The following is a 23,050-nucleotide window of genomic DNA, read 5'->3' as shown; positions in this document are numbered from 1 at the left end:
AGTCACTGTGTGCACATTGCTAGTCGGCTAGTCTGTATGTACGTTGCTTAGTAACAGTATTGATCATAGTCAACTGGTTAGTTACCTTGTAGGCTGACGTCACGTGACCAAAATTGCAGAAAGTGCAATGCTTTCTTGGCATATATGCACATTCTGCTAAACTGTTTTAGGATCTTTTTTGAACATAAGCAGTCACTTAGAGATGTAGAGAGTATTTGTATAGCTAGAAAGTAATTGTGTATAGGATTAGCACAATCATATTTAGGAAACGTTGAAGATCGGGATAAGTTGTAACAGTTATGTTGACTTTTTAAGGAGTCTTGAGCTTGCTTGTAGCTTTACCTTGGATGCCTTAGACTTCTTTTTAGGTATGCGGTCCATATCTGATACCTATACGTTAAAAATGTACATTGTCACTAACAAGCTGTCATCAAATACATGCATTTGTAATTAAACTTCGTCTAGCCCCTATATACAATTAATTTCTAGCTATACAAAATAATACTCTCTACATCTCTTACCGTCTGCTTATGTCCAAAAAAGATCCTAAAAAATTGCCAAGTAAGCATTGCGCTTTGGACAGCAATTTTGGTCACGTGACCAGTTAATTGCGTTTTACCTCTGCCTTTCTACTAGCATTCGCGTGAGAGTTGAGTAAATTACCAGTATATTGATCGTAGAGTCAACATGGTTTATATTATCAAGAATTAATAAATAGAAGAGGGCATGCAACAGCTTGCGAGCAAAAACTGTAAGTGCATGGGCGGTGGAATTTACTGGAAAAGTACAAACTACTTCTGATTTTGTGTAAAGTACATGTGCAGATAGCTATAAAATAAATTGAATGCAGTTTTGCTCGCACATTAAACTAATAGTGAGTTGCATGCCCTCTTCACTTTATCAGCCCTTGCAGCTAATTAAGGTACAGATGTTTCACCCTGTACACATCACCTGCTGTAAAGACTAGCAGTATTGGTTGTAGTCAAGCATTGGTTACTTTTAGGCTGTAGCCTGACACATGTAGCTACTACTTGGTAGTAGCATTGATTGCAGTCAATATTGGTTATGTGTATACACACTGCCTTAGTATTATATGGACTTTAATTGGTAGTATAGTATTTGTAACATGTACATGCAGTCGGTATTGGTTACACATGAGATGGCTTTAGCTTTGTCCAATTATTTAGTCTGGGATCATTAATTAGTGTGTGTGTGTGTGTGTGTGTGTGTGTGTGTGTGTGTGTGTGTGTGTGTGTGCGTGCGTGCGTACGTGCGCGTGTACATGTGCGCGTGTGTGTGTATGCGTGTGTACATGTGTGTGTACATGTGGGTCTGTGTGTGTGTGTGCGTACAGCAACATACACACTACCAAAACTAAATACGCACATGCATACATGCAGTATTGGATAAACAATCACAAGAAACGGCACACCAGCTCTCATTGTGACACTGTTCCTCGTGCTAGAACTAAAAAGCTGTCCACACGAAGGAAATTAAGGTAGGCCTCTGGCTTTAATGTCTTCAGTAAAGAGTTTCACAAACAACAAGGTACGTAGATTTATGGTGGATAGTTTATTTTAATGACATGCATGCCGTATATAAAAGTTGTGCATTCACTCACTATTCAGCAAATGCACGATTATATTAGATCTCAAAGGGAAGACTCTCTCAGATAAATCAAAATTGATGGCAGAGGCTTGGAGAAAAATCAGCACTGCTGATACAATGCAGTAGCAAACGATATTGAGGGTAGCAATGAGGAGGAGGATGAGGAGGAACTAACGCCAGAAAAGAAGAGGCAGCTCATTGTTCGGGTTGCTAAGAGACATCAGGGAGATGTAGGTGTTGTGAGTACTGTATGTGCACGTAGACGGCACATATAATATTGTATTTTATCACCTAAAATTAATTTTGTGAACATAATTATTATGATGTTGCGACAGGTCCAATTTATGCGAGCTAAGGAAATAATTACTTTTACTATGAGGCGGGCTTATAAATGATATAATGCCTATAATGTAGACAACACACTAAACCCTAACATGTGGCTATATTTACCTTGTGCACTTATACAGGCCAATCTGCTGCAATCACTTGGTTGTGAGATGGCTACAATGATGTTTGTTGATAAAAAGGTTTTAAGTGTGGGAACCACAGATGGGAAAAAATTTCTTCAATCTCACCCTGCAATCCTGTCATCCTTCAGCTCCTACTTTCTGTATGGTAAGGCTTTATAAGTAAATGTAATGTAGATACCATTATTTAATTACGTAAAACTGATTGCTTTGTGTGCACGACAAACTGTACACCTCGTTTCTCTAATTATTACTACAGATGACCTGTCCAAGAAACAATTTGCTACCCCAGCCACTGCAGCCTCGTCAAGTACAACCAGTCTCAACACAAATTCCAGCTCATTCAATGTTACCTCAACAAACGCAAACCCAATCAACACCACCTCATCTACTACATCCAAAGCTGTTATTTCCACTGTGAAGAAATCAACCACTAAAACTACAACCAAAGCAACACCTTCTGGAATCTTGTCCAATCAAGCTATTTCTAACACTGATACCGTCAGTACGATTTTTATGAAAGGCAGAGATGGAAGTATTGTTGTGACAGGTACAGTGCTTCCTGGTGTACATAAAACCATTCATGGTCGTCCTTGCCAAAAAGATTGTGAAACGCTTTCCGTTGTGGATGTTGTACAAGTTGGTGCTGAAGCTTGGTTTGAAGATGCTTTTGGGGAAAATAAATTGAGCACAGGGATCATCGTGGAATGGCCGAGCAGTATGATATCAAACGTAGCTGATGTCTCCCCACTTCATACAAGAACTAATCGCAAACGTAAATAACCAGCTGACTATATAAAACTACTATATGCAGTTCATATTCATATAATGTTTAATTATGCATGCGCACGGTTGACTTATAATAGCCTTGACTTCAATTTATAAAAGGCATTGATGTTTAAGAAATAATGACTGCCTATAGCTATAAGTGTGGTTAATAAATTATTAATTAAAGTACATAAAAAAGATAAGTGTTCAATTGTCCACGTCAGAATCATCATCACTACTACTGTCTGTACAAATAATATCAGTAACAGAAGGGTAATCATGTTCATGAATTTGACAATTGTAAAAAAATGAACCATCTGGACCTAATAAGCTCGTATCAGGTAGCTCTACAGTATGATACTGGTTAACTGTTCTGGAAAACGTAATTAAATAAGATTCGCAAAGTAATAATCTTCGGTGCAAAAGGTTAAGGCAACCTTTCTGAAACAGAGACAGACTATCAGATGTGGCGATATCCTGTATATGACGACTTATTACGGAATGCTCGTATTTCAGGTTGTTGGCAACAGTATTAATTTCTTCCATTATCATCTTCACTTCTTCCGTTGCCCTTTCCTTCATATTACACGCTCTCACAACTTTTATCCACAAATGAATGGGAATGGTACAATTTCCAGCCGACGCGACCTCCAACGTAGACAATTCTTCCAAATTGGAAACTGTATCCCAATTCAAATTGGCTGGCAGATGGTATGCTACTCCTTCAAATTGATCATGACGCATACCATTAAATCTGCTCACTGTTCGTTTCAGCGTACTCGTACTTGATGATATCTTCTTTGCAAGGCGTGCAGCAATCGATTGACCATCTGTAACATAGTACATAGATCATGTTAGCATGCATACATACTACAATCTGATTGGCTAAAGGTAGTGTTCTATCCAACTTAGAAAATCATGTAGATCAAAATCTGATTGGCTAGAGAATCATGGTTGCTATAATAAAAATAAAATTAATGCTTAGACACTAGCTGTTTAGGAAGTTTCCACATAATTTAGAAGCCCTTAGGGCTAGTAGAACCCTCACTACGTTCGGGATACTATACAACCAGCTCTTTGGGCTTCTAAATCATAATTATTACTTAACTATTATTTATATAATTACATGATTGTGCTGACTAACATTCTTACCAGCGTATCTCGCTTTGGTAGATATTAAAAACCTACGCTCGCGAGCAATATGAAGGATGTTCTGAAAGGTTTTGTGACGTTGCCCGAAACCTGTCAAAGTTTCATCACGATTTTGATACCATCAGCTGATAATTAATGCTCACTCAGATCAGTTTGACTCCTTGCGAACAGCCCGTGTTGTTGTTTCTGCAATTGTTCAGCTGATGACTCCGTCAGTGTACCTGAAGGTGCAATATAAAAGTGCACAAAATTCACAAACTTTATTCTTGACTACGTCTAACCATTTGACTCATTGATTAGCTTTGATAAGTCCTCTGTTGCACTATGTTGAGTGTTTTGGGCGTTCTTGACTAACGATGCCCCTACGTATACAAGAGTTAGCACTTTTTTTCCCTTTATGCAAAGCATACATAGGTGCATACCAACTAGTGCTGAGAGCTAATATTAATTAAGGTAGCCCTAACATAAAACAAACCTAGATTAAGACGTACTCTTGATGCATAATGTAATAGAGCTGAGGTAAGGACATCAATGCGATGAGATGGTCGCATTTCTTTGGTGGATTTAGCAAATCTTCTTAGATATGACCACAGTCTCTCCATAGCTTCACCATCAGTAAGTCCGCATCCAGTTAGGACTCTAGGTGAATATGTCAGCTACATGTATAATACAACAGTAAGTTATTAACACACAGCTTTGGCATCTTTCTTCTTACCTGACAGAATGCACAATGCCCATAGACATGAAAAATTGGCACTCCTAATGTTGTCTTTTCTAACATGTTAAGATGTCCACGATTCTGGAGAAGTAATCAAATATGAGTGCGTACTAATTAAGATTAGATCTGACTATTGAGACACAAACCTTCAGATGAGTTTCGAGTAAGCAGGCAATATCATACAGTAACAACAGACACTTGTCACCCTTGTTTTGGTGTGCCTTCTTTAGCAGGTACACAGGATATGCTAGTCTAGATAATTAAGATACAGAATACCTTAATTTTTAACAATGCACCATGTATGCTCTTTTTGAAAACCTTAATGTTACGTACATACCTTTCTCCATGCTTCATATTCAGAAATCTCTGGGGAAACTCATGACGACAGATGCTTCCAAACACGGCAGTTTCATCTAGAGCTGCGTACCTTGATTTGGAGCGCAAAGTGTCTCCAGCGAGGAACTCATGACACCCCTAATGCCAGGATAAAATTAACTGAGTGAAATGTGCTAAAAGTCTATTTACATCCAAATTGTATAGCGCAGGTTTTCACACTTGACCAATTAAGTATAACGCTAAAACCTTACCTTGTCGATTATCTGGCCAAATGTATCATAATCAGCAACAAACTCATCTACTGCTTGCTGTTCCTCAAAGAATACACCAGAGAAGAGTGGTGGTCGAACACTAACACCAGCAGACTTTTTCCGACATAGTCCAAATACACCATCCATGGATATAATTTAAGTTCCATTGCTCTGCACGTAAAAGGTAAGTATAGGCTGCCAGAGTCTAATTGCTATAACAAAACCACAAACCTGAGGACAGGCAGGGCAGATAGCTGTAGTGTTCAAGTCAGGAGACAAAAATAGAAGACAGTCGAGTTGATATCTGTTGAACCTGAATGTTAATGTGAATATGTCGTATTATGTTCTTTCACAATTAATATACCCTACCTATATTCTTCAAATGCATCAATCATGACAGGATAGATCTTCCGGAGCTATAGAAGAATAAACAGATTAAAACAACTGATAATTAAAAGTGTGTACCTCAAGCGATTGCTGACGCATGCAACATGTACACCTCATCAGTGCGCAACAATTAATGTATAATTATAACCGACATCAAATTCACATACTTGTTTGCTGATATCTCTTCCAATTTTGTATTCAAGAGAACGACAAAAAGCATCGACACCAATACACCCTTCCAGCAAAAGTGACTCCATCCATAGTAGCAGATCCTGATGAAATGCTAGGGTGGGAGTTGCTGGTGTCGCTGGCCACATGTTATGCCGCACAAGAGTAACAGCCTCAGGCTCACACTTGCAGAAGGTTACGCACACACAATGCTGGAAACCTGTAAGTCATTGGATTCTTAGACACAGGCTATATCAGTGTAGTTAAACAAATACCTTTAGGGTCAAGACAAACAACTTCTTTTATGTAAGTTGTACAGCAACAATGAAGTGCTGGAAAGGTTCTCGACTGCTTGAAATAGTATGGGTGAAGCATTCCATTCTGTAAAATCAGATCGCATGCATTTAATAATCACAAAAATGTACAGCAGTATGCTTGATTAGTGCATACTTTCCAGAGAAAAGGTCGATGAAAAATATTTGTCAGAGAGTGTACTGAGTCCACATGGTTGGCACAGTAGTATGCCTGTGGTCCACAATCCCGGTAAATTGCAACAGCGGGTTCTTCACACTCGGCACACACAGAACAAGGGGAAGGAATTCCGGTTTCTACACTGGCACGTAGCAACTGGACACGCACTTCAGCCCAGTTGTCAGCAGCCTTCTGCTGTCGCTTCTCATAAGCACTTGAGCTCACCGTGTCTGGAAAAGTGGTGTCATCCTGCCCCGAGCTCTCTGGATCATGATCATGCCACTCACTACTGATTAATACATCTGGAGAGTCGCCACTGATAACATCAGTAGGCCTGCTCGCTCCATGTACATCTACTTCTTCAGCTTCATTTTTATCACTGGAGAGGAACCTAGTACTGCTGGAAGAATTAACAGAAGAGGATTCTGGCACAGCAGACAAAGAGAGAGACTTTTTATGCACAGCACGACGTTTTGAAGGAGATACTTCAAAGTAGGAGATAGATTGAGACTTAGGCTTCACACTTATCCTTCTCTTGCTCATGGCCGGCCAGCTAGCTAGCTATAGAATATAGATCTAGATCTACCTGATTCTGCGGAGCTAGCTCAGTGCACCCATAGATAAAAGAGCTCGCTACTTTAGATTAAACTCGGTATAGACTATAGTCAATAGTCACTACTGCATGCTTTGCAGCTTACATGCTGACCTTAAGACTACTATTATCCAGTGCTAACCATGCGAACCCCCTGCCCTGGACGCGAACGTAGGGTTGGGCACCACTGCAATGTAAGGTTTGTTCCACCGGTACTTAACGCATGCTTATGAATATAATTAAGCTTAAGTGTGCAGAACCGCATGGCTCAGCTAGAATTCTACCACAAGCAGGCAATTCCACTGTGCTTTGATTTGCTTTGATTTGCAAGCTGCAATAATGGCTCAAATGCAAGTTAATGATGCTGCAATTCTCTGTTTGGGTTGTGCCCAAGACCTAGCTGCCAGGAAAGATGACAGAAGAGCTCTACAAAATAAAGGTGCAAGGAAAGTGCTTTATTCATGGAGATCAATGCTTGCAAACTTGGATTGAGACTCAGAGGATAAAGAATTGTGTGCAGAGAACATGGCAAGGATGAATGTAGACAATGAAAAAATGTGTAGGAAATGTTTCTCTGGGTTTGAAAGGCACTTCAAGCTTGTCTCTATCTTGAAAAATAACCTCGCTAAGTCAGTTGAAAGCCAACTCTGCCAGGAAGCACAAGAACCAGAACCAATAATAAAGCGACGAAAGATTGCTACAGATTCAGCCATTCAACCTCTTCAAGATGACAAAGATGAAGATGAAGCGAGTAGCTCACCCTCAGTTTCCGTATATAAGTATAACAATATAGTTATATATATACCATTGCTGTTTATTCCATATGCATTAGATTCGACTTACCTATAAGAGACCTAGGAGTTTCAAGTTAACTCCCAATCGAAAGCATCTGGGAAAAAAGCGATAGCACGACGAAGCAAGAATAAAATTGCAATCGAATGCCTAAAAGATGAATCTATTAGGAAAAATATTTTGAAGCTGATTTGTAAGGAGATCTGTGGTGAAATAAAAGCGCTGTGCTCAAACCATACCAACTCCATTCTTCAGCAAACTGATCCGTCACTACTGAAATCATTCAAGTGGATGACTTTTACGCCTGAGTTGGTCAAATACACACCAACTCTAAAATTGTTATTGGAGTCAACTGGTACACAACATCGAAACAGGCCTAACTTTGATGCCGTAGTTGGACTGTGTGTTGCACTTCTTGCACGGAACAGAAACCAAAGGATGAATCTTATTGCGAAGATGCTCTCACTCATCATGTATGCTGGTCATTCATCAAAAGAGGTATAAATTGGTGCCATTTTTTTCACTTCATTCTGTAAAAACTGCTAAACTTTTATAGACATTCAGTCGTCTACAAAGGCTGAACCTGACAATATCTCACACCAGCCTTATTCGTCTACTGGATAGAGTGGGTGTTGCCTTTGATGAAAAGTCTAAGAAATGGAGAGATGACTTGTTGGATTTGCTGAGATCTTCTAACACTGTCGTAAGTGTACATTTTGCTTTATATACCTATAATTATTCATGTATGATTATAGGGGAGGCATCACATTGATCCAGGAGCACAATCAATTCTAGCGGAGGATCTTAAACACCTCGATTGTTTCTCCTCTTCTGATGACTCGGACTCGGACTCAGACTCAGAGAGCGACACAGGTGCACAAGATTCAGATGCTTCCGTCCAAAATATTTCTCCTGTCACTTCTGATGAAGAAGTATTTTCAGAAGATTCTGGTAGTGACTCTTCTGCTGATGAGGTTGAAAGCACTGATAGAAATCAATCTCACAACCTAGGTTGGTTTACTATGCCCGCCCAGTCATGTTTTCTATCCAGTCAACACATGCACAGTCATGCATAGTCATCACACAGTTGCACAGTCATGTATTTGCACTCAGTCATGTATTTGCACTGTTGTCACATACATGTACTCTAAACTTATGCACATGCAGGAATAGCCACTCCAGTCAGACACAAAGCTACTGCTGACCAATCATTAGTTGATACAGGTATACACCAAACAATTATTCTGATACCAACGTTCAACTATAATTATATATACAGTGCCCATGTTCCATCTATGTGGAGACAACATCGACAAGAATATCAAACAGCGGTATTTCAGAACGGACAAACCTTCTGGAACAAAGTCACTCCACTACTTCCACTATTATGCCGTTAAGGACAGGATCGACTTCAGTGGAATGGGAGAAGAGCCCTTTAAGTGCTCACAGGCTGATCTCAAACAAGGGCGTTGTCACTCCTCCCAACATATGAGGATGACACAGCACTACAAGAGAATATCTGTACGATGATATCCCGAGTCCTCTGCAACAACATACCATACTTCAAGCAATCATTTGACGGAGCAATAGATTGGCACATTGAGCATAAGTACTACCATGAGCTGAGTCAACCATCTGAGTGGGTACGTTATATGGCATTAAAAAGTTATAGCAATTCAATTATATAGGTACCGATGTCTATTATTCCCAAAAATGAGAACAAGGGTGATGAAATGGTTGAGATCATGGCCACAATACACAATTATGTTCCAATGATTGAATCGTCCCGTGCAGTATTTGTACCAAGTCTTAACGAGCACATTGATATTCAAGAGGCTAGGTCTTTCCCGATCATCCTTCATGGGGACTACCTAACAGCTGCGAGAGCAAGAGGTGCCCAGAAATTCAAGATCAATGCTGACTCACCGTCCAATAGATATGAAGGATTGGTACCGGTGTCTGCTGACTGGCACACGAAACTGAGAGTTCTATCGGTATAAGTAACTGAACTAAAACATGTGTGCATGACCTCATACAATTTTTCACACACAGATAATATGGAAATACTACTTCTCTTCTCGATCGGCAACAGATACTATTGGTAGTCTGTACAATGTACGCAACCGACTGAATCGCACAAATGTTCCAACAGATGTAAAAAAAGATTTCAATGCATGTGAAGATTTTATTGAGACTGTCACACAAAGCCAGATTGTTGCAGCAGCTCTTCCAACATTTGATATGAAATCGGTGAGTGATACCCCAAGCGAACGTGTGATTCAGGATGCAGAAAATCTATGGATGAAACCTAGGCATGAGAGGAAGGCATGCTTACACGACCTGTGCCTGAAGGTATACAAAAAATACATATCCCTTTCCCACAACTCTAGTTCTGAGGACTATGTCCAAAACGATAGCGATTGTATTTCGAGCTACTCAATCCAGCTGTTGAGAATCGGGGTGTTGTATATGGAATTTGCAGACGCTATCAGGGAGGGTGACGGAGAACGAGTGTTTCGATGCTGGCGTTATTTTCTTCCGATTTTTCGTGCAGCACATTCTACCAATTACTCTTGCGAAGCTCTTCATTTCCTTCACCAACATTTGTATGCATTATCGTCACGACTGTCCAATCAGTTAATTTTGGGTCGCTTTGTAAATGTCCGCGGTATTCCAGGAAGAAATATTCCACTTGACCTTCATATGGAGCACTTGAATCGTATAGCGAAAGGTGCAATTCATAACTTGAAGTCTAACAAGACTATGCGTTCAATCTCGAGGGTTGGACGAGCGATTGGAACACTAGCTCCACTGATGGAAATGTTTGATGAAGAAAACTCAGTGCCATCAACTTCTAGCAAATACCGGAAGCCATCTGCTGAAAAAGACGTATACACTATCGTTGAGCAGTTAATGAAGCATGAGGTATTCTCTATCGAACCTGGTAGAAAGCTTAAACATTTCAAGAACCCCAAAGATTTATTTTCAACTGCCTCTAACAAAGATTTACTTGATTGGATGGTTAGCCGATTAACTTTACTGTAATTTTTCAACTGCATGCATTACTATTTGTATCTAATGATTATCACTCCCATTCACATGTCATTCCATAATTAATTAAAACTAATTAACGATTATCACTCCCATTCACGATGTCATTCAATAATCAATTATGAAAATTTAACCTAAAAAAACAAATGAAGAGAGGTTTCTGGAGCAACAGCCACACGTACAAATCAAAGCACATACGTCACAACAAAGACACTGTCTACTACTGTCTATTTGTCTATGTTTATAGTTATCCATTGATTTAAAGAGAAGGTCTCTCCTACACTGACAATCATTATCTACATATTCCTTGATTCCTTCTTCACATGCATGGTACACTCTTGCTTTGAGTAGAATTGCCAATGAGGGTTTTCCATCCCTTCCAGCACGACCAGTCTCCTGAATGTACGATTCAATATCCTCTGGAACTCCAACGTGGATGATCTCTCGTACATCCGGACAGTCGATGCCCAAGCCAAATGCCACTGTGGCAATAACGACACGCAACTGGCTGGGTTTTGTGAACAGAGATATTGTAGTATCTTTGTGAGCCTGATCAGTTACACTTGTGAACATGTCTACCAATCGAAATTTGGCAATATTAGGAGCATCCACTGGTTCAGTCAATTCGCAACTCAAACCTCTAGACAAATATATGTAAATATTGGCACACATATTATACGATTGGCAGTACACAATTGTTCTTGGGCATTTATCTCTGTCATTCCTTATACGTGTTAACAAAGGTTTGAAGGTTTCTACCACTGTGGTGTACTTTCCAACGTTGTACACCAGGTTTGCCTTACAAGAAGATAATGCAACAACGACAGGCTTGTCCATCCTTAGAGTACAGGTGACCGAACATCGTACTGCGTTTGTTGCAGTGGCAGTCAGAGCCATTACTCTCACACTAGGTGGCAACAAACTTCTGATTTCTCCCAATCTCTCCATTACTCTGCGAAAAGTCTGCCCCCTGCATTGCATAAAATAATTGTAAAATTAATAATAATAATATTATAGCAGTGTTAGCATACCACTTTTTAACTGTGTGCGCCTCATCCACCACAAACGCTTTCAGCCGTTGTTCGTACACTTCTCCTGTCAACATCTTTCGACAAACATTACTACCTATGAGTAGTTCTGGAGTGATGTATATACAAGCTGGTAGTCACCTCTCAAAACAGCATCTTTCATTTGTTTATCAGAATCTCCTGTATAGTAACCAGCAGATATCCCTCTGGACGAATAGCTAGCCACCTACACATTAAAGTAACATCCTTAAATACATTGTATACCTAGAGCTGTATAGAATTGCTAATAATTATTTATTCACTGCACCTGGTCTTTGATGATTGCAGTGAGAGGAGAAACAACCAGTACAATGGTGGTGCCAGGCTTTCCAAGAAGTTGGTCAAAGATGGCTGGAAGGCTGGCATAGCAGAAGCTCTTGCCATAGCCAGTAGGCAATATGCCAAACACATCCTGGCCCTTCACAAATGCCTCAATAACTTGGAGTTGATGTGGCCTTATTTTATCATAGCCAAGCATTCTTCCAGCTGCTGTAACAGCTTCTTTGATGGTTTTTGAGCTCATTACAGTGGTATATGTAGTGCAGCTCTAGCTAGTTCTTGCTCATTCACAGTGACAGCGCAGCTCTAGTTCTTGCTCTACAATTTATGCTGTGAGCATGCTCAAGGTGTGAATTCCACACCTTTGTGAACAATAACAAACACTTGGAACGCTGCAATCTGATTGGGCTGCAAAATTTCTGCAGTGGAACAAACCTTACATTGCAGTGGTGCCCAACCTAGCCTCGATCCCAGGCCGAGTTTTCGCTTTTATAACGGTTAGGCGAACAACTGGGCCTGGTACTAGTTGTCTGCGCATGCGTCAAATTTTCATTGTATATTTGTGGTCGGCAAAAATATTTAATAAATCAATAATAGAAATTTGTACACAGAAAATGCACAGAGTGAGTACACAAAAGATGCACATAGGGAGCTGCTTCACAAAGGCCTGGGGAGTTGCCAGTTGTGCTGCAGCACAATTACAGTGACCCAGGGCAACTTCAGGATGATTGAATGCCTTCAAATTACGTTTCAAAAAAATTTAGCAGGCTGCTGGACTTCTCTGATTCTAGGCCCCAACTCGTAACTCATTGCTTGAGAAAACGTAGATTCTCTTGATGTCTCTGAGCTACCCAGCAACGCTCAAATGAGCAGGTCATACTCCAGTCCTGTGTCTGTGAGTATAGGACAATATTAAAAGAAACCAAAGACGGTTAAACCCTTACCTCAAACTGTCCAGTCTCGTCCGTTAGTATAGCCAAGAGGAGCACTGTTGGGATAGTTGGATATTAGCCATTGCTCCTGTACAGAGAAGTAGACATTTTAAATACGTGTAGATCTATACATATTAAATTTCTCGGTTATAGTGTCATTGTCAACGAGCTGATGATGGCAGCACCAAGTTCTCTAGCTCACACTCTTCACTTGATCCACCATAGATGAAACTATAGTCTACCTACATTCTTGCCAAACATGAACAAGACTTGATAGCATAGCCGGCCATAGGGCCCACACAAAAATATCTGACCTTAACAAGCTTGACAAAGCTTTATACCTCTTCCCTTGTTGTTCAGTCTTCAGAATAAGCTTCAGAGAAGAGAGAAGCTTCAGCTAAGAGCCATTCCAATCGATTCCAATAATGATAAAACGGGAACTGACTTCTAGTACACGATAGTACACGAATATAAATGTCACGAAAGTGAACGAGAATATCCATTCGTCAGAATCTGACAAACGACTGACGCATGCGCAGACAACTAGTACCAGGCCCAGTTGTTCGCCTAACCGTTATAAAAGCGAAAACTCGGCCTGGGATCGAGGCTATGCCCAACCCTAGCCTCGTTCCCAGGCCTTACTTTTTCTTGCTGTTGTCACTGTTCATCCATAAATCACAAGAAAGACATAGTGAGGCAGCAAAGAAAGAAATGGGCGTACAGTTAAGAAAAGTAAGGCCTGGTTTGGGAAATCGCGTGATCCACAAGGATTTTTATGAACGTGGGCGATATGTAGCCCACAATCATGACGTAAGGTATTCTCCCACACATTCAGAGTTGTACTGAGACAACCACTGCACCCAAGCTGTGCTGCAAGTCAGATCAGAGAACCAGCGTGGCCAGCTCTGGTGGCAGTAGCTACCTGCTATATGATAATGATGACTAAGCTATTCTTGATCTATACTAGCATGTAGAAAGACACAAGAAAAGGTAATAGTCTGATAGAATCTGAACACACAATCTAGACTAGTAGATCATCTAGCTAAGCCTAAGGTATATAGCTAGCTATAGTGCTTGCAAACTTTCAGTTCCAAGTCCATGTCCAGCTTGCTGCAGGCAAAGTTTTATTAGTCATAGATATCTGCGTGGGCAGTCCAACATCTCTAGCTCAGTATGCCCACGCTCATTTTCACCCTTCTACCACCCTTCTACCCTCACACGACTTCCCCATACAGGCTCTCCTTTTTCCTAACTCTACGTCTATTTCTTTCTTTATTCCTCCAATTAATACCGTATTTTATCTCATTGAACGATTAAGACAGTATTTTATCTTATTGAACGATTGTGATAAAGAACAGAAAAAGGAGAGCCTGTGTAGAGGCTAGCCCAACCCTACGTTCGCGTCCAGGGTGGGCCACGCCCAACTATGACCGAGCAAGTAGCTAAATGGCCGGTCAAATAGGCTAATTGCTCGGAAATTGACCGATGACCGACTGTTATTTATACCTCTGTGTAGAGTCACCCAAAAAGTCGATGGTGGCCGAGGACAAAAATCTAATCTGACAACAGCTCTGGACAAGAACAATTGCATATCTAAAGCACCAAAGTCTACATCGTCAGGGGGGAAAACATGGAAAGATCGCACCTATCGACAGATAATGCTTGACTCGATTGTCAATACTCATCCCGATGCCGACCATCATGGAGGAATTAATGCACTTTTAGGTACTGGAAGCAAAGAAACTAAGTCGGGTGAAAAGTTCACTGTCTGCTGTCCCATCATAACCACAGAGGCCGCAAGTTTGTACAAGCAAGTTCCTAAATGCAAAAATGAATACGAAAAAGGAGTGGAGTACAGCGGTGCAGAAAGTGATAGCCCTAATCTTTGGTTTCAAAAAAATGCACCTGGACGAAAACACCCTAGATTAAAAGATCTACCTCAACGATCAACTGTAGAAGTTGGTAAAAGTCCCAGTTTCCAAAAGGATATCGATTGTAATGCAACAAGTATTCTGACAACTGTGCAGATACCGGGAAGCACATGCAATTACGATGTGGTGTTGACTGGCGACTCATATGGTGAGATCATTTGATACACTCGGGCTAAAGTCTGAAAAAGACATGCCGCGTAAGACTGTTGGTGTTTTCCAAGTGCCTCACCACAGAAGCAAGAAAAACAGTACTATGGCACAAACAAAAGGAGAAGGTTCTTACCTGAGTTGTCATACATGTTACATGGAATTTGATGCAGACATCTACTTAATCAGTCATGGTAATCATAGCAGATATACAGTATTGATGTCCTTCAGTTGAGGCCATGCATGTAGAATTAAAATTTAATTGGGATTAGTTGCTAAAAAATGGTCAGTCTCACGTTTGGTATTGAATTGAATCCAGCAAGTAGGCCTCTCAAGGGTGCTCCCAAGAACACAAATACAAATACAAATACATGAAATGAAAGCACCGCAGGTGCTGATGCCTCGGTGGAGATGCCAAAACTACATAACATAAAGCTACTAAATTATACACATGATGAACATGCATGCAACAATGATTGACCGTTATTGTTGTTAAAAACGATCGATGCCAAAAGTTTAAGTCTAAAATGAATGGCTGCATCAGCAGAGCCTTGCAGCTCTCTTCTCACTCTTGCAGCTACCAATAGCTAGCGTTCTAGTGCAGAGCTAACTACTAAGTAGAGTAGCAACACTCGGTAAACAAGTTTGACTACGTGCTCTTCGGCATTCCAAGTAAGCAAAACTAGGCGTAACTTGAGAACTTTGCAAATCCACGAATTAAAATCCCTAGAAGCCTATAGAAACTCTTACTTGCACTTCATTGATCCTTGAGCAGCTGTAGCAGTCCACACACACACACACACACACACTACCGTATACCTTGCTTGCGCATGTGCACCGAGGCATAATGAGAGGTCGTTAAGGTATAACATGGCTAGGTAGAGAGTTCCACAAAAAACAATTATTTACTAATAACAGTTAATCAATCCATGAGGGCCATTTATAATTACGAAAAGAAGAAAAGAACTGCTACTAAGAGGAATTGGTATGGCTCATTTAGACCAATGATCTGAGACAGGTGCATGGGATGAAAGCTTTAATTGTGCTGTTTCCATTTATCTTCTTCAGGAAAATGACAAGCGTGAAAAGCGTGAACACAGTATTGAGAAAGGTTCTAGCTCGGCAATACTTAACAAATCTGAGGAAACACTAATCACAGAAGAAGGTTCTAGCTCAGCAATACCCAACAAATCTCAGGAAACACCAATCACAGAACATTCTAAATCAAGAATAAAATCTATGAAGCCCAAAGCGCTCTTTGAAAGATAAGCCATTACATTTGACAATACACTGCGTGCATACAAATTGATAATTGTGGTTTTATATAATTATAGTCATGTACCAGAGAAAGACGTTGCTTTGCTACAGCCTTCAACTGCAACTCCAACCATCGTTGAGTCACACGAACTTGACTGTACAGTGTGTGGAGAATAAACTGGACCCACTTGCGTAGTCAAATGCATGCAATGCAGTTCCCGTGCCCATGCTAACAAAAAGTGTACCCGTTATGCTAAGACATCTAAGAACTACCTCTGTAAAAAGTGCCGAACATGTACTGTTTGTAAACAGTTAACCAATGAACCTGGAACGTACACAACTACGTACACAGCTGTATGTACAAAATGCGAATCTCGAGCTCATGCCAATGCAGAGACAGACTGCACCCCATATATAATAGGGCAAACAAGGCATCTAAAAAGTATGTTTGCAAGAAGTGCGTTTCCGAACTGTCAACATGAACGGTTTGCAACAAGGTAACATGCAGATCAAATACTGTGTGCACATTACTATTAATAGTTATTAAATTTACTTCCTGATTCGTTATTATTGTATGGTTTCTGTTGCATGCTCTATTATGCGAGAGCCCGGCTTTAGAATTTGCTCTACCTTTGTGAAAATCTTGTGCCTATATATAGATACATAATTATACCTTTGTTCTTGTGCATTTTATCAGTTGTTAAATACTATTTCGAACTCAAATGTTGTCTGCGTGGAACAGTCGCACCTATTAGATTTGATTAATTACCGAGGGGCTGCGGTTTAGTTAGTCAGTCAATGTGTCTGTTTTTTCGGTTTTGTATTTTGACTTACTGTCTTAGTTTTTGTCTCGGTCAATGTACTGTACTGCTCAGTGCTCATGCACTGATCGATCCTTTGTCTAATAGTAATGGGGACATTCCATGCCAACTCAACACAAAAAATAAGCACCCCCTCAGATTTCAACAAAACTTGGGGTATACATAATAATTATAATATAACTTAATATCTGCCCCATACGTCATATGGCTTCTTAGTTATGAGCCCTTCAAATTTTTGTGACCAGCCTACACTTCTCAGAGCATAACTTCATAAAAATAATACCACCGTACTCCTTATGATATGTCCTTTCAGATAACATACTTAAAGGGGGTGGGCGCTCGTTAACGAGTCAAAGGTCATTGTTCAAAACCTTTAATTAAGCGTAACTCAAAAATGGCGTCTTTTGTCCTTGTCGTTTTTTCCAAACTATAGTCTCCTGTTACTATATATTATCTAAATTTGGCAATGGGATATTAATGGGATCAGAGATATAGACATTGTTGGTGCAGTTATTGACATAATTATAACTGTGGGTTCTTCCATACAAATTTAATTGGGTGACCTCACAGAATTCAAGGAAGTTCCAATTCCGCCTGTATATAGGGTGTGGTGAAGCAAGAAGACCCCAAGGAATTTGGGTTTTATTTTTGTGCGGCTTCTGAGATATGGTCACCTAAATATGTAGCCATTATATCGAACATTTTGCTCGCTTCGTTGCACTTAAAAAGTGGCAAGAGTGTTTGTATATCATCGTGTAGCTTGAGCAACAGGCTTTCATATGGTATGTTGTGTGGCTTCTATTAATTATAACCGACTATGGGGTGCGTACGGGGTACAAAATAAAGTTTGATCTTTAGATCCACAATTTTCACCTGCAATTCCCCTTATTGGTGTAAAAGTTTGGTGATGGAAAAGTGTAATTGAAAAAACTTTTTCGTTGAAAATAGGTTTTACCACATATTAAATAGTGGCACCTTTTAGCCAATTATCTTCTGAAATTTTTTCTGGAACCTATAAGTATGTTTTTGGTTTGATAATGGTGATACACTGCAAGTGGTTACCTCTTTTGGTTGAAAAAGCTGCAAAACATGAGATACACGATGATTCAAGCAAAATACTAGATAATCACAGCCAGTAGTAAGATACCCAGTCGGTCAACCTTGCATGGCCGAAAGCTCCTGCAGCTAAATAAGTGGATTACAAGTTCAAGCAGAAAGGGTTCATCCACCACCAAAGATAAAAACTAAGATTGGCTACAAACTAAACTATAGACTCATGTGTTCCTAAGTATCTTATTTTGAATCAGAAGGTACGGGTGCAGAAATTAGTAGTACCATTAGGCATTTAGTGTCTATAATCTTTAACATGTCATTGCGAGAAAAAAAACAACTTACAAAACAGTGTCTAAGTTTGCTCAAATCAAGTCGCTAGTTTTTTCTGGCCATTTTCTCTCTGGTTTTGCTAAGAGTGTATGCATGGCCAGTAGCAGTGTTTGGCTATACAATGTACTCTTGTTAAAATGTTACTCGATGGAATTGTCAGTATATCAGGAATGGAAGGGTAATTGAATGAGCGAGCAGGTCCTCGCAGATGCAAGAACACTTCTGCATTCTCCACATCCGCATCAAGCACTAAGGATAGCCACCTTTGAGCATTATAGACACATGTGTGACATATAAGCCAGTATTAATTGGAGGAATAAAGAAAGAAATAGAGTAGAAAAATTCTTTCTTTACTGCCTCATTTTGTCTATTCACTACTTTCTATTATGGATGAACAATGACAACAGCAAGAAAAAGTAAGGCCTGGAAACGAGGCTATTTAACATATTTGAACTACATGTATAAGTTCTTGATAAATTGGTCTAAGCGATGATGGTGAATCCAGGCTGAATTATGGAGATGATCCGCATGGGAAGCTGGTCTCGAAACTAGATCTACCATGTCCTGCAATTGAGTGAAAACCTCAATCTCGTTGTGAGTCTTAAGTTACATTGCCCTAGCTTGATCCTAATGTCATACCGTAGAAACTGGACTTGCTCGATTATAAGGCCCCCTACAAATTTCATAGTTGGTTCACGTCGCTGTCTACAATTTTCAGAGCATGCGGGCGATATATAAATGAAGTCAATAAACATGTGAAGCATTTCCTCAATAACGGGAAGTTCATTAAAAGCGCTACATGTATAACATGCAAGATTGAGGAAAGAGCTGCAAAGCTGCACTTTTTCATGAAAGCAGCAGCCATTAATTTATCAGCAAAAATCATTGGTCAATCATTGCATACAAATGTATATACGTGTGTCACTGGTGTATTTAATAGCTTGGTCTAGTTTGCGCCACATCAGCATCTTCATTAATTTTAATTATTGTTTTGTTTGTTGTGCTAGAAACACGTTTCGTACTTCCCAGCTGACATTCTATCAGCTGACAACTTAGCTACCAATTTCTTAGGGGTGTGGACAGTCTTCGCTGCTATAACCTAGAAATGACATGCAGGTACCACACTCCATATATAGGTTCTCACAGCAAACAAAGGTTGTACTGGAAGCTCTTGATGTTTGTTTTGCAGCTCACAGATGTGGCTTCTAAGCCATTTTTTTATTGCCATATAGCCAGTCACTTACCAGAAGATGACGAAAAGGATGTTATTGCTCAGAATCATTTTATTTCTGGTGGCACCAAAAGTTCTCAGCAAATTTCCTGGTTATACCCATTGAGCAGCATCACCAAGCTTTACATGACCGCTATCCTGCATGCGTCAATTCAGGTACAAATCAATTTCGCACTCACATCTACTTGTGATTTCAAAGTCATGTATATCTGTGAACGTAGCGTAGCCACTGTAATGATACTTCATTCAAAGTGATGCGTAACTCTGAACTGTCTGTACCCACACTTCCATCCACACGGATCAGAACTTCACTGAATTCTTCATTCCCTCCAGGCAGTAATCGTCTTTTACTAACACCAATGGTTGCAAAAAGTAGAACTATTAACTTAATTATCCAGTGATATTGTGGTGGTCAAGACAGTACCCTATGACAACAATGGCCACGGAAGTGGAGATCGGAGAGAGTATACAGCCAGCTAGTGACATAGAGCACACCCTCTCCTCCAAGCATGCCAAATTGAGAAAACTAGTAGTCACAATTCTGTACTAGATGTATATAGTGAAGTGTGCTTTGACCTATTATACCATACCACCTGCGTTTTATAATGAACAAGTGCTACTATACTGGTTTTTTCGTGCAGTGTGTGACAATCAACAGTTGTGGTAACTTTGCTAAGCACTAAGCTGTAGTTCGGACTACACAGAGGGGAGTTGGGCTGGCCCAGAGATAGGTGTGGTCTCTTGCAGTTACTTGTCATAATTTCTGTTGCATGCATTAACTTTGTCCGGCAGCAAATATACCGTATCAAGACTTTGACCAGTACATGCATGCAATGTCTGTAACTGAGTATATTCTTCTATGTGGTTGAGTGCATGCTCAAAGCTCTCTGTTCTTCGTTCATGTTTTTCATCTGTAATGCAATCTCCTCTCACACACGCCACAGTGGAACTCGTTATGTTCATCGCTTGTGTAAATGCTACAGTCGAGTTAATCTGTTGACACCACCATGTGGACGATGCTTGAGGACTGGATGCAGAGTGAGTATGCTAATCAACGAATGCAAAAGTCTTAAGCTCTTGTTTGATCACGGACCCGGCAGAAGGGAGAGAAATCTCTCTATGTGTACGGTGAAATGTTGAGGAAGCTGACTGAGTGAGAGGTACTACCGTGGACTGCCTCAACATGGAGGTGTTTTCAGTCTTCATGCAGTGATTGGACTGTCAAGGTATGCATTGTATTCACTCTTATACACTGTCATAATAACTCATTGAGAAAAGACCGAAACTAATATTTAAAATGTGGACATCTGTAAGGGTCTACTAAATGCTACTTTGTACGTTTCAGGAACCATAGTTGATTCTTCTCTTCAGCAAAGAAAGGGAAAGGGGCTAAACGGATGTTCCTGTATTGCAAACTCTTACATCCAGTATACTAACCCTTTTTGGTTAAAATGTGTATGCATAATAAGAGCTAAACTTCTATCATAGCCCATACCCCCAACGTACATGTACGAGAACTGAGCTTTAGGTTTTCAGCTATTTATGTTGGCAAAACAAAAACAGTGTAGATCTTTATGCCTTAAAGATCATCTCTAGCCATTAGCCTCGTCACCAGGCCGATTTTTCTCTTATTTGTCCTTTCTCGAACCTTTATGGCATATTTTACTCTGAAGTATAGTTTACTATCGCTATCAAGGGTTTCATCTAGTGGGAGATGCAAGAGTGAAACCCCCCCCCCCAAATGCACAGCTTCCCCCCCAAAAATGTTGTAGAATAATGACATCATCACATTAGTACTACATAACTCAATTACGTGTAACCACAACCATAGTAGAATCTACTTAGCCTCAGTCCCATGCAGGCTCTCCTTGTTCTGTTGTCACAATCGTTCAAATACGGTATCCAATTGAAATAGAGGTAAAGTGAAGTATAGGATTTACCACACCCATATATCCTCTACTATACCATGGTTACTCCGAGGGGTATGTAACCATGGTGGCGGGGGTGCATATCCTCCAAGTAGGTGTGGCATATCTAATATATACCATGTGACCACAGCACTATAAAAGGACCTCCCCCTATATAGCAACAATTCAATCCATGATGCAGACTGCAAAAAGAACAAGACTATGCCGGATTTTGCAGCCGTCAAAGAGGTATAGGATAGACTACACCTAAGAGTAGAATATGCGTCTATGTAACCTCCGCGGTTGCAGTTAGCCCGAGGCGCAAAGCCGAGGGAATCTAACCGTAACCAAGGTGGTTACTAAGACGCATATTCTACGAGTGGGTGTGGTCTATCTAACTTGGACTCCATTGCGCATACGTGAGGCGTGGTATAAAAAGCCAGGTTTGGTGCGTAGCAACAGAAATTGAATTTGTGCAAGCTGGACGAGCTGTGAGAGACACCAGTTGACAGAAAAAGACAAGAAGACGGCTTCAAAACAACGAAAAACTACAGTAAAAACTTAGTAGAGCTTGTGAAACGCTTGTTGAAGATACTGGAAAGAAGAGACAAGTTAAAAAGAACCTAGAACTCACTGCAACACTACAAAAAGAAGAAAACTCTGCGGTGGAGTGGAGGGGGTATAGAGCAGACTGGACCGGCATGGAACCTTCAATAGAAAGTGTCAAGCGATTGCTGAAGTGTTTTTGATGCTTCCTGGCCCCCCTGCCCATGCCCAACTGGAAAAAGCAATACAAAGCAACAGTGAACATGGAATGGATATTGACTGAACAAACTATTGCTTTCTGTGTTTTTTATAATGTTTCTTTCATCTTCTTGTCACTTTTTCACTAAAAATTTCATTCCAACTTTTGAGAACTTCCTGCAAATTATTTGTTACTTCCTGTAGAATATGCGTCCATTTCCTGTAGAATATGTGCCCATTTCCTGTAGAATATGCGTCCACTACCTGTAGAATAAGTACCTTCTTGTAGATTATGCTTCCATGTAATCTAATGTTTTTAGCCAATCAGATCAATTACAGATGATGTAATGTAGTCTAACTATAGTTGAGCAATGAGTCCACTCCTACAGATGCTCAAGAGCTTCCTTGGTCCAAGCGTTAACCATTCGACGTCCCTTACTGGAGTTGCAAGCATAAAATGTATCTAAACCACGCCCATGGACCCATAGAAGCTTAGCCATCTTGTTGGAGAGCACCTTCCATGTTTCTGCCGTCGCTTTGAGTCTTATAGTACCGTCAAGCATAGATCTTTTCTCTTTGCTTACTTTCTT

At 40.3% G+C, this 23,050-nt stretch overlaps 4 protein-coding genes and 1 long non-coding RNA gene across 10 annotated transcripts; 2 read left to right on the top strand and 3 right to left on the bottom strand.

The window, feature by feature from the left end:
- Positions 1 to 1,727: 1,727 nt before the first annotated feature.
- On the top strand, positions 1,728 to 2,868 carry LOC135334513 (uncharacterized). Its single transcript, XM_064529737.1, has 3 exons — positions 1,728 to 1,847; positions 2,076 to 2,223; positions 2,335 to 2,868. Exons 2-3 carry the CDS (start codon positions 2,106 to 2,108, stop codon positions 2,856 to 2,858), a joined length of 642 nt encoding a protein of 213 aa, XP_064385807.1. The 5' UTR covers positions 1,728 to 1,847; positions 2,076 to 2,105; the 3' UTR covers positions 2,859 to 2,868.
- A 70-nt stretch (positions 2,869 to 2,938) lies between these two features.
- On the bottom strand, positions 2,939 to 7,076 carry LOC135334499 (uncharacterized). 4 transcript variants are annotated; one of them, XM_064529711.1, is made up of 13 exons: positions 6,306 to 7,076; positions 6,131 to 6,236; positions 5,855 to 6,075; positions 5,670 to 5,716; positions 5,532 to 5,613; positions 5,301 to 5,471; positions 5,051 to 5,187; positions 4,860 to 4,965; positions 4,711 to 4,794; positions 4,471 to 4,651; positions 4,139 to 4,216; positions 3,996 to 4,085; positions 2,939 to 3,673 (listed from the first exon to the last, which is right to left on the bottom strand). In XM_064529711.1, exons 6-13 carry the CDS (start codon positions 5,445 to 5,447, stop codon positions 3,051 to 3,053), a joined length of 1,446 nt encoding a protein of 481 aa, XP_064385781.1. In that variant the 5' UTR covers positions 5,448 to 5,471; positions 5,532 to 5,613; positions 5,670 to 5,716; positions 5,855 to 6,075; positions 6,131 to 6,236; positions 6,306 to 7,076; the 3' UTR covers positions 2,939 to 3,050. The 4 variants fall into 4 exon arrangements, with proteins under 4 accessions (XP_064385781.1, XP_064385782.1, XP_064385783.1 ...); XM_064529712.1 differs by lacking the exons at positions 3,996 to 4,085; positions 6,306 to 7,076 and having other exon boundaries at positions 6,131 to 6,296; XM_064529713.1 differs by lacking the exons at positions 3,996 to 4,085; positions 4,139 to 4,216; positions 6,306 to 7,076 and having other exon boundaries at positions 6,131 to 6,295.
- A 5-nt stretch (positions 7,077 to 7,081) lies between these two features.
- Positions 7,082 to 10,977, top strand: LOC135334500 (uncharacterized). 3 transcript variants are annotated; one of them, XM_064529715.1, is made up of 9 exons: positions 7,082 to 7,689; positions 7,751 to 8,208; positions 8,267 to 8,413; positions 8,466 to 8,721; positions 8,878 to 8,934; positions 8,990 to 9,353; positions 9,399 to 9,704; positions 9,763 to 10,809; positions 10,862 to 10,977. In XM_064529715.1, exons 6-8 carry the CDS (start codon positions 9,237 to 9,239, stop codon positions 10,753 to 10,755), a joined length of 1,416 nt encoding a protein of 471 aa, XP_064385785.1. In that variant the 5' UTR covers positions 7,082 to 7,689; positions 7,751 to 8,208; positions 8,267 to 8,413; positions 8,466 to 8,721; positions 8,878 to 8,934; positions 8,990 to 9,236; the 3' UTR covers positions 10,756 to 10,809; positions 10,862 to 10,977. The 3 variants fall into 3 exon arrangements, with proteins under 3 accessions (XP_064385785.1, XP_064385787.1, XP_064385786.1); XM_064529716.1 differs by lacking the exon at positions 10,862 to 10,977 and having other exon boundaries at positions 7,101 to 7,117; positions 7,212 to 7,689; positions 9,763 to 10,755; XM_064529717.1 differs by lacking the exon at positions 10,862 to 10,977 and having other exon boundaries at positions 9,763 to 10,818.
- LOC135335215 (uncharacterized) lies at positions 10,857 to 12,351 on the bottom strand. The gene is given in 4 exon segments (XM_064530635.1): positions 10,857 to 11,731; positions 11,793 to 11,914; positions 11,917 to 12,015; positions 12,097 to 12,351. Coding segments are annotated over 4 exon segments (1,317 nt in total). The 3' UTR covers positions 10,857 to 10,890.
- Positions 12,352 to 12,666: 315 nt separating this feature from the next.
- LOC135334515 (uncharacterized) lies at positions 12,667 to 13,656 on the bottom strand. Its single transcript, XR_010394306.1, has 2 exons — positions 13,052 to 13,656; positions 12,667 to 13,000 (listed from the first exon to the last, which is right to left on the bottom strand). It is a non-coding gene; the product is annotated as an uncharacterized LOC135334515 (long non-coding RNA).
- Positions 13,657 to 23,050: the final 9,394 nt, after the last annotated feature.

The sequence above is a fragment of the Halichondria panicea genome, chromosome 4 (genome assembly GCF_963675165.1).
Source record: "Halichondria panicea chromosome 4, odHalPani1.1, whole genome shotgun sequence".
Taxonomy (NCBI): domain Eukaryota; kingdom Metazoa; phylum Porifera; class Demospongiae; order Suberitida; family Halichondriidae; genus Halichondria; species Halichondria panicea.
The sequence above is the reverse complement of the archived record's forward strand: the minus strand, read 5'-3'. Positions and strand labels throughout refer to the sequence as shown.

What these genes read in the sequence shown, in the direction of transcription:
- LOC135334513 (XM_064529737.1), top strand. Translation starts at nt 2,106, where the DNA reads ATGGCTACAATGATGTTTGTTGATAAAAAGGTTTTAAGTGTGGGAACC. An exon ending in CAGCTCCTACTTTCTGTATG is followed by an intron (nt 2,224 to 2,334) that starts GTAAGGCTTTAT and finishes TTATTACTACAG; the next exon opens with ATGACCTGTCCAAGAAACAA.
- LOC135334499 (XM_064529711.1), bottom strand. Translation starts at nt 5,447, where the DNA reads ATGGATGGTGTATTTGGACTATGTCGGAAAAAGTCTGCTGGTGTTAGT. An exon ending in AATATGAAGCATGGAGAAAG is followed by an intron (nt 4,966 to 5,050) that starts GTATGTACGTAA and finishes TTAATTATCTAG; the next exon opens with ACTAGCATATCCTGTGTACC. An exon ending in GGCATTGTGCATTCTGTCAG is followed by an intron (nt 4,652 to 4,710) that starts GTAAGAAGAAAG and finishes TTATACATGTAG; the next exon opens with CTGACATATTCACCTAGAGT.
- LOC135334500 (XM_064529715.1), top strand. Translation starts at nt 9,237, where the DNA reads ATGATATCCCGAGTCCTCTGCAACAACATACCATACTTCAAGCAATCA. An exon ending in TGAGTCAACCATCTGAGTGG is followed by an intron (nt 9,354 to 9,398) that starts GTACGTTATATG and finishes TCAATTATATAG; the next exon opens with GTACCGATGTCTATTATTCC. An exon ending in CGAAACTGAGAGTTCTATCG is followed by an intron (nt 9,705 to 9,762) that starts GTATAAGTAACT and finishes TTTCACACACAG; the next exon opens with ATAATATGGAAATACTACTT.